The sequence below is a fragment of the Eptatretus burgeri genome, chromosome 11, assembly GCF_056783735.1.
Source record: "Eptatretus burgeri isolate ZD-2024b chromosome 11, Ebu_testis_v1, whole genome shotgun sequence".
NCBI classification, from domain to species: domain Eukaryota; kingdom Metazoa; phylum Chordata; class Myxini; order Myxiniformes; family Myxinidae; genus Eptatretus; species Eptatretus burgeri.
Window position 1 is genome coordinate 92,180,364 of NC_140971.1, and position 10,558 is coordinate 92,190,921.

Consider the following 10,558-nt stretch of genomic DNA (forward strand, 5'->3'; position numbering starts at 1 on the left):
TTTAATAAAAGGAAATTTAACATTAAATGTAAGATAACTATTCCAGGTGTGTGATCATTAAACCACATTACCCCAGCCTTGAAAACACACACACACACACACACACACACACACACACACACACACACACACACACACACACACACACACACACACACACACACACACACACACACACATTTTCCAGATCGATTGGTTTCCCGACCACACGGATCATCAGCTGGGCACCGTTCTTCCTCGAGGTTTTTATCATTTCAGCCCAGAACCTCTCAAAACAGCAGATCCACATCAGTAGATCCACAACAGCAGTTTTGTCAAGGCAGTCGGTCAACCCATCAATGCAACATCACTCAACAGACTCTACTCGCTTGAGGATTTAATATATCATTACATAGTTACAACTCCCATGCGATATAATACATTAAATCATGCACATCTTACCTTAATATAACACATTCACCAACCAGCACGACCACCCCACTAACCTCTGGATCAAACTCTTATTCAAATACTCAAATGGTTATTTCTAAACGTTTTTTTTTTTAGATGCTGCCTTCTCAACGGTTTTTCTCCAAGCAACATTTGAATTGGAGATATATATATATATATATATATATATATATATATATATATATATATATATATATATATATATATATATATATATATATATATATATATATATTTTTTTTTTTTGCACTTGATGCCCCACTGACTGTGACTGGTGAGGCCAGATTGTATTTGACTCCAATAAGTGCCATCTGCCGCATGAACACATCGTGTTTAGTTCACAACCAGGAAGCACCATATTGATGTTATGGAGCAGTGGGGAAAGTATTAATGGTATTATGAAAGTCAGTGGGGCATCAAGTGCCAGTATATAAGCCTAAAGGGCTTTAAGAGTAACCAAATGGAGGGAACAGTGATATGTTGTCTTTATGAGCCCGAAGAAGGGGGGGCGAGAGACGAGGGAGGGGGAGGTGAGAGACGAGGGAGGGGGAGGCGAGAGACGAGGGAGGGGAGGCGAGGGAGGAGGGAGGGGAGGCGAGGGAGGGGAGGGGAGGGAGGGGGAGACGAGGGAGGGGGAGGCGAGAGACGAGGGAGGGGAGGGAGGGGGAGACGAGGGAGGGGGAGGCGAGAGACGAGGGAGGCGGGAGACAAGGGAGGGGGGAGGCGAGAGACGAGGGAGGGGGGGAGGGAGGATTTATATTTGTTGCTCTGATCTGAGCTGACCTGATTTATACAGGGGAGCCTGGGGAGGACAATGTCGTTTTCCGACCTGAGAAAAATGCTTTGATTTTGTTGAGTCAAGTGTATGGAAGCTTGCTTGCTATGTTGCCCTGATGATGCCCTTGTAAGGACGAAACCGGTCAGTGATGGCAATTTTCTATGCACATGTGACAGTATCTGAAATTGCATTTTTGCAATTAGTGCTGCGAGATGGCTCTTCCAGGAGCCAAAGACAGGACTTGTGTCGTGACGGTGACGTCATCTCAGGTCAGAGAACGACATTAATTCTCATCATTGTGCCCACCCGCAACCAATAATGACTCCACATTGTGCTTGGTGAGGCGGGAGTTCATTTTCCATGTGGTAGGCAGCACGTATTGCTCCTGGTGCCATGCTGCAAGGGCTGTATGGGACGTGATACTGGTGTTTCATCTCTCACAGTTTGGGGTTGCACATGATCTGATTATATATACATATATATATATATATATATATATATATATATATATATATATATATATATATATATATATTTTATAACGTATTAATAATATTTTTGCTCTTCGTATTGTATTTCACCAATTCTATTTGGTGGTGTTTTATGATCTTAACCTTTAGATGCATAAGTGGGTCAAAATGACCCAGTTTGGCTTTTTTCTTGCAATATCTTTTTGCATTCATGCATCTAAGGGTTAAAGAAAACTTGTTTTAATCTGCTAACTGTAGCTCCATGTGTTAGCAAATGTCTGACTAGTTGTTTTAATCTATTGACAAGTTCAGTACTGTGTGTTGTTACTCTCAGGCACAATTATTTCACCTGAAACTATACCACAGAAGAACTTCTTTGGAATATTGCTGTCTAAGAAAGGCACTCGTACAATGTGGAATTGAACCGTATCTCGTTTATCGAATAATTTGGTGTGAAATATATTTTTATTATTGATATCGATTTGTAACACTAACAAAGAAACTGAAGTGTGAGTTTGGTTTTCCTTATTTAATTCGAGTTCTTTTTAATTGCTAGTAAATCATCAATCAATCTCAAGATGTTTCCACACCTTTGTGCAGTTAGTTTATTCCTGCACATGTTCTGGATCCTCATACATGTGCAGGATCAGATTTGTAAAGAAAGGGGCTGGATCTGAACCCATGGGAATCCCCACTGTCTGTTGGAGTATCCTGTTGTCAAATGTAAAGAAACGGCTGTTTAGGAGAAATCAAACTCTTCATTGAAGTTAATTTTTTGAAAAACTACATGAATATTGATTTTCCTTTGCAGAACAGTCACAGTCACACGCACACGCACACAGTCTGATGAAGATTTTTTTTAAAGAGCATGACAGGACAGGGATCGACAAGGAAGGTTCTTTGGAATAGTTAAGAAGAGGTCAAATTAGTCGGGATGAAGAACGAGTCATCATCAATGCCCAAGACCAAGGATATTACAGTAATGCCTTGAAGAAAATGACGGGATTGAGCCAATCAGACAAATGCAGGTTTTGAGGGATAGAAACAACAAGTATTAGCCACCTCCTTTCAGGATGTAAAAAACTCATGTCGGAACAGCTGTACACAGAAAAACATGACAGCGTCTGTGGAGTAATCCACTGGCACATCTGTAAATATTTCAACATCCCAGTCCCAGAACAATCATGGAAACACAAACCAGATTAAATCCTTCAAAATGAACATATAATGCTCACGTGGGACAACATGATCTCATCAAGTGTGGACATTGCAAATATAGCATTGTGTTTGCACATGGTGCTCAAACACAAAAAGGAAAAGTCAGCATTGTTGATCAAGGTTTCAGTTCCCAATTACTTTGGACTCAATGCCACAGAAATCAGGAAATGACAGAAATCAGAAAGGTCAAGAGAATGTGGAAATTGAAGAAAGCTGAAATTGTACCGGTGATAGTCAGAGTGACAGGAATGATGAAGAAAATCCTTACTGAGTATTTAAAAATCATTCCAGGGAATATCACTCCAAACGAGCTACAAGTGGAGGCTGTCAGAGGTTCAGTGAAGATTCTGAAGAGTCCTTGGAACGAGGCGATGAGAACGGAACTTCACAGTTTCGTTCATTGAATCATGATCCTGAACCAAAAAATAGGAGATGGAGATTTTGAGTTCTGGGATAACTTCCTCCCACCTCATGAAACCCACAAATGGAAATGCACACACACACACACACACACACACACACACACACACACACACACACACACACACACACACACACACACACACACACACACACACACACACACACACACACACACACACACACACACACACACACACACACATACACACACACAATTACAAGACAAGAATATTGAGCAAAAACAGACCATGGTACAATGAATAAGCCAGAGATTATGAGCATGCGTTGGCAAGCTTGGGCTTGGAGGCTATGGACAGCCATGTGATTGGTCCTTGGACAAAGGGGTATGCCTAGAATGATGGACATGGACAGACGTTAACCAGAGAAAGGCACGCGAAGGATGTGCTTGATCCAACATCTTCTCACATCACCTGCATCCTCGGACTGCTGGCCTGGTTTCAGAATTAAAAGATTGTGAACTGTTGCTTTGATGTTACACATGCTTAGTTAAGGAGTAGCCTGGTGTTGGCTTAGTGGTTAGGGTGGTCACTTGGGATCCTAGAGTCCTGAGTTCAAGCCCCGTTGGCCGCTGAATTAAAAATACACCAGGAGGTTGACTCAGCCCGTCATCCTTCCGAGGTCGGCAAAATGAGCACCAGTGTACTGGTAAGGGGGACACTGCATCAGCGGCATAGCCGCGTCCCAACCAATGATGCAGCCAGCAGCCACAGGCTGCACTCGATAGAGAGAGTTAAGGAGTTACTTTTCGAGTACCAACATTGTGGCACGAGTCTTTTATTATTTGGTTAGACAGCCAGTTTACTCCAACCGCTAGGAATATGGGCTGCCCACAGCTTAGTGCCTCAGGGTGTGATTACCATATTTTTGGGCGTTGTCATCTGAGCACCCCTTGTGGATGGTCACGACACCTGAGCAATAAAATGGCTCATTGTACCTTCAACTGGAGAGCCGTCTAGTGCCAAAGTTAATTCGTATAACCAGGGCAAAGAGGTTATGTAAGGGGTAAGGGTATATATTGCTCCACATTTCTTTTCAGGAATATCTTGCCTCCACCTTAGTCGATAGAAATCCATGTTTTATTCTTATTTCATATATTTAAAATGGAAACCATGTCATCAATATTTGTATTCATTATTCTTGATATTTTAAGCATTGAACTTCTTCCTGGTACGTCATGTTCAACTTTGATTTGTTACATTCCTGTTATTTTCCACCATCAGATAGAAGTGCACCTATCAGAAACATTCCAGTTGTTCCAGGAAATGGGTTCCACCAACAAAATATCCAGCCTGCAGCTATTGGAGAATCTGAGGAGGATGTTTGCACAAGACGAAAGCTTGATGCTGAGAAAGATTACCACAAAAATGGAAATCCAATAGATGAGAAAGTATACGACGTTTATTCTTCATCACAGATTACATCAAAAATCCCACTCTCACAACCTGAGCAGAGTTATCGTGGAACGAGAACGCCAAACCATCCTCCAGAAAATGTGCCCCCACCCAAGTCCATGTCTGATTTTGCACTGCCAAAGGGGGTGAATATGGTGACTGGAGCATCACTGGGAAATACAGGTAAGGTGAGATGCATGTCTTAGAGTAGCTGGTAATAAAAAAGAGAACTGCTGTAAATTATGGAAACAATTGATGTTTTTGACCTTTTCAAGTTCAAATGAGAAATCAAGTTCGCTTTCGCAACAGCACATAATTTGATGTAACATATTCGTTATCCTCAAATTTTATATGCCAGAAGCTACGTCTGCTCTTTCCTGTTCAGTTCACAATTGGTAGAGTAGCATTTTGTAATATTTGTTGGTTGTTGCTGTCTTCTTTCGTTTGTGTGTGTGTGATATACTGTATGTATGTATGTATGTATGTATGTATGTATATATATATATATATATATATATATATATATATATATATATATATATATATTATAGTCTAATGTGCCATACTCTTACAGAGCGTCAGTGCTGCTGAAGCAGTTTCTTAGCAAGGGTCAAATCCAGGTTAGACAGGGTGGTTTTCCATTGTCTTCCCAGCAGAATGTTAGGGCAGGAATATGGAATTTGTTCAGGGTGTTGGCGATAGCTTGCCTACTCTTCACGAAGGACACTGTGGGTGCCATCAGACTCAGAGTAGTGGTTGGAGTGCCCGCTCTGAATCTGGAAGGTCAGTGGTTCAAACCCTGGACGAGTCATTCCAAACACTTTAAAAATGGTACGTGCTTCTTTCCTCGATGCTCACTATTTGAAAAGACAGAGAACGGGCAAATGACGCTGGAAAGGCAATGGCAAACCACCAATTATAACCGTTGCCAAGAAACCACTTCGGCCACACCAACGTTCTGTAAATAGTGTGGTCCATCATCATCATTGGTGGTGCCACTGTCTCCTCGAATCCCATCCACCATTGAGATCTCTCTAACACCCTGGCAGCACACAGGAAAGCAACACACCAAGAAATATAACATTGTTTCCAGTTGATTACTTTATTTAAAGCGAAAAAAAGACCATGTGCAATTTGTGCTGAGTTATCATGTATTTATTTTAAAAGTTATTGTTCAAAATAATATGGATGTTGATGCTATGTGTTCTAATTATATTTTGATGGAGCAGGATTTCCCAACGTGGAGAAGATAATTGGAAATGCCATGAATATGATGAGCGCACCATCGAACTTCGGTAAGACTTGCATACGTTGAGGTATTAAATATCCTGAGCAAAGGTGTTCTTTTTCTTGCCCATCCTGGATATAGCTGGAGTTAGACTTGTGAGTTGAAGTATTTTATGTGATTTATGGTGATATTTTCATGGATGAGTCAATATCTGGCTCCCAATACAAGCAGCGTCATCTCCTAGACCCATTTATAGTACAGTATTTGCATCCAAACCAAAATCATGAAAATTATCCAGACAGAATATAATATAGGGAAGATGTCCAGTGAGTGATCCCTGACCTCTTGTTTGAGATTGAGAGTATCCATTGAGAACGGTATGTCTAAATGGAATGACCCAGGCCTGAGCGAAGGAGAGACAGTATAGTCAGTCATCCTTAAGGTTTGCTGCAATTATTGCTTCTGTCAATTTGATTCTGATGGGAAAAAGTCTGATTTGTCTGTTGTAAAGAGTTTGTTTCAGCACCATCATTATTATAATTTTGGGTCAAATGTTGGAGATTTTCCATGACACAGAGAGAGGTGGCCCTTGGAGAATGACCTGGAAAAGAGCAGAGAACTAGGAACAGACAAAGCAGAAGAAAGTTTTTAAACGTTAGTCAACTGATGTCTGGATCAGTTGCAGCGGAGGTGTCGAAATGCTGTAAATTTCTCCACTTTGGCAACTTGCTGTAATATTTTAATCAGTGAAAGGATCTTGGATGGGTACAGGAAGAGAGGGATGAGAGACCTTGGTATTTTCTGCAAAGACAGAGATAAGACAGTCAGCCTTAGCATGAGCAGTGTCCATCATGACCGCACCCTTCCACAGCGAGGAACAGAACTCGCATGAATTTCACCATCCACAAAAGGCTTGGTCAACTGCCCCAAGTTTTTGTGGATGTGAAAGACATGCGAGTTCGGGCCTCAGTTTGGCCTGATGGTGAATTTTAATGCTTTTGAGTGCTGAAACGTATGATTCCGAGCCTTGTGGAGGACTGCAAGTTCCCATCAGTGGGGTTGACTTTTCATGAATAAAAGACAAGTTGCTTTCTGATGATTGCCTCATGTATTAAGCACTATACAAAGGACGACGTGCTGGGGAAGGTAGCTTGAGTCGTGAAAGTTTGAATTGATGAGGCAGGGGGCATAGTTTGTTGAGAAATGAGGCGAAGCACCGTCTATGTCTGGAAATGAAAATATATTTGACGAGTCAGTGAGACAAGAGACTACAGACCAGACAAATCTTCCTGGCTGCAATATCATGGACAATGGTGTGAGGACCGGCATCAAGCTGTATATTTGTAAGTGGAAAGAGAGGGTTTGGATAGGGAGATAGGAGGAAGCCGAAGATAGCAGCTTGACCTCATACACAGAATTAACAATCCCTGTTTTAGGATCTCATTTTCATCACCAGAGTTTAAAAATTGCAATACCAAAAGGTTTATGGTGTTCAAACCACTGGTAAGATTAATGCTTTATTTGAAAAGTTGTTCTCTCTTTATAGGGACGACTGTTTTTAACCTGAATCGAGCGCATGACATCCAGATTGGGTGCAATAATACGATGAATGTGGGCAAACCTGTGAAGGAGACCGGCAGAATCCATGCTAAACCATACCGGAGAAAATTGGAAGACTTCCCTGCAACCTGTAAGTTTTATTTGAAGAATTAGTTTGTGATGAGGTGTTGCTTTTTATGTTATAATTTTGCAATGATGATATATGAGAACCAGAACAATGCTCGGTAAAGCGCATACCTGTGCCAGGCTGAACAGTTTACGTTTTATATCCCACTGAGAGGCCAGATCTGCGTCTGAACCTAAATCAAAATCGAATCTGCTTGTTCTCGTCACCGAACCAACTCTTCTACCGAGTTTTACTGTAATCCGTCCATAACTTTTTGAAATACAGTGCTATATGTAATATAGCATTATATGATACCATATCGTTTTTAGCCCTATCTCTCAATGGTGAAGAATCTCTTGAATTCTGGTATTTGGATCCAGATCTAATCATTTCGTCCTTGGCACACACCCAACCCGTCCACAACTTTAAAATATCCTGCTCACAAAGACAGACAGGCAGGGGTGAAAACATAACCTCCATCTTCCTTCGGTGGCAGAGGTAATTATTGATAAATATTTTAATATATAGCATCCACCTCTTCCACTATTCTTTCTCTGCACTGGAAAGCAAATCGGAGTAAAGGTATTGCAACGTTAAAGAAAAACGTCGATAGTCAAAGCCGGTGGGACTGGGAGATGCTCAGGTAGTAATGTCTCGAGTCGGTGGTCTTGGCATGATCACAGAGGTCCAATCGACTTTCCCAGGGGAAAAATATGCCGCGTCTCCAACAGGCCAAAAGACTCGCCGCGAGCATGCCCGAGCGCATTAGCCCTTATGACTAAGATTGCCAAATTTTCTCCACACAATGTTCAATGTGCACAGAATAAAGAACAATGCCCAGAATGATACAAAAATGAACACTAATTTATTTTTCACGACAATCGTATTCCCAAAAGCTTTTCCTGTATTAAATGCCATTAAATTCATGCAGCAATCATACACTCGTTCAAGCTTGTGGTACTCGTGCCTAAACAACTGTAAATGCTCTGAAATTATATAGTACGTACAACCTGGTGATTGCAACTTCTTTTCAATCCAGCAAGTTATCGACATTCCTTTGAGTCTCTGCATAGCATGGAGGAGACGGACGATGAGGTGGGAGCGAATGAAAAAAAAACTTTAGTTCACGGTTCCTCTCGCACAATGTATCAAAATGCTCTTTTACTTGTGGAGAAACCCCAAGCATGTGGGAGCACAGCCCGCTTTCTTTTAAAGGCACAGCACAGCAGAAGAGCTCCGGTGGGATACAGTCTCACCCAGATTCTCATTCCAGCAGCGCTCGCTCACACCCCTGACTTTGCGTGGCTGTTTGTGGATCTCCTTGGATGGATTTTATTGACCTCGATCACATCCACCACCACACCCGAATGCTCTGTAGCTCCTATCCTAACTCTAGATGCTACTCCAATTGTAACTTTAAAAAAAAAAATACTCGTTGGCACTGCGTGGATTGTGTCGCAAATCCTCTCAATCTATTACCGTTTTATTTCAACCCAAAGTCGTCTCATCAGTTGTGTTGCAGGTAAAACAAGTGCAAACTACTTGGCAAGCTGATGGTACAGATGGACAGTTTAGGTCGACAAGCACATTGAAAAGCACAATAAAAAATTCCACTTTTAGAAAAAGCATATAACGGTACTTTGAAGTACTTGTCTTTTACGTGGATCTCGCTTTCGCGTTTTTCGCTGGAAAGTAATTTCCATGAACATCAAGTGGAGTGAATAAATATTCCTCCATGTGCCCCATGTAAACGTCGACAGTAATCACGTTTGATGGCTGAAAGTGATGTTCCGCGAAACAACTTTAAAAGAAAAACCGCACAGGATAATTCCCACGAACAGTAAGCATTGTAGTTATCTTGCCAAGAGTACATTATAATATTTCTACCAGTGACCCACAGAACCTCCACAGTAAAACTCGTTGCTCGAGAGAGTGCCACATAGTTTTTTGGGCGGTGAATAGGCAACAGACTGCTACCTCGATCGCTCCTGAAAATCAAATAAAAATAACCCGGATTTGAAGCGAAAACATATGCCCGCTGCCTTTGTGCATCTACAATGCATCGTGGTTATACAGATCGGATAGATTCCAATTGCACTGGCCCATAGGCTGACACGAGGCCTAAGGCTGAGGCCTATACATACTGTGGCCTTCACAAGGCCTATGATGCATATGGGCTCAAACCTTCCAACATTTGATGGTCCTTTTAGCAGTCACTTTGGTTGCTTTACACTGAATGAAAAACTTGTAGGGAGGGCTTGGCGATTGAATATGACTGCTCTGAAGATGTGTTTGGCTTCTCGTATCACCAAAATGGTGGCTGTAATATTTTTCAGCTTCCAAATGTGCGTGGTCAGATCAGCTGTCCAACCAATGGGTAGAAAGGAGCGTTCCACATGGACGGACGAACAAGCGTATTATCAAATAGATTGTTATTTCATAACAATATCGCTGCTGTCATTGTTTTTATAAAAAAAAATAATTTCTCTTCTTTCCAAGATAACATCCTCCATTTCAATGTGGTCATAATTTCACACTTTTGAGATGGAACTTATCTCGATGAAACCTGCCCAAGAAGCTGTGATTGCGTTAATTGGAATGACAGGCAACAGAAAATGTTTTTGCATTCTGATTTTCCTGAAGTGCACAGATTTAGTGCCAGTTTACTGCTTCAGCTTACTTGTGTGCGATGCAAATTTTGAATTTGCTGGAAATGTCCACAATTTCTGGTACGACGTCAGAATTGGGGAAAAAAATAATAAAAATTTTTTAAAATGTGAAAAAGTTCAGCTGAAAATTGGAGTTTGCCAATCATTTGACCCTCATTTCTGTCAATTAGCGATTGAAAGACAAGCCGACAGATTTCCTATTAGATTTATTAATGAACTTTTGCCTCTTCTGCTTCTTCTTCTT

General features: G+C 41.3%; 1 protein-coding gene across 3 annotated transcripts in view; it reads left to right on the forward strand.

Annotated features, from left to right (window-relative positions):
* The window catches only part of LOC147017655 (receptor-interacting serine/threonine-protein kinase 1-like), a 57,185-nt gene that overhangs the window by 42,076 nt on the left and 4,551 nt on the right, over window positions 1-10,558 (forward strand). For all 3 annotated transcript variants that reach the window (XM_085847401.1, XM_085847402.1, XM_085847400.1), the window contains 3 exons: window positions 4,581-4,934; window positions 5,981-6,046; window positions 7,526-7,669. In XM_085847401.1, the coding sequence (XP_085703527.1) occupies window positions 4,581-4,934; window positions 5,981-6,046; window positions 7,526-7,669 (564 nt within the window). The remainder of the gene's footprint in view (window positions 1-4,580; window positions 4,935-5,980; window positions 6,047-7,525; window positions 7,670-10,558) is intronic.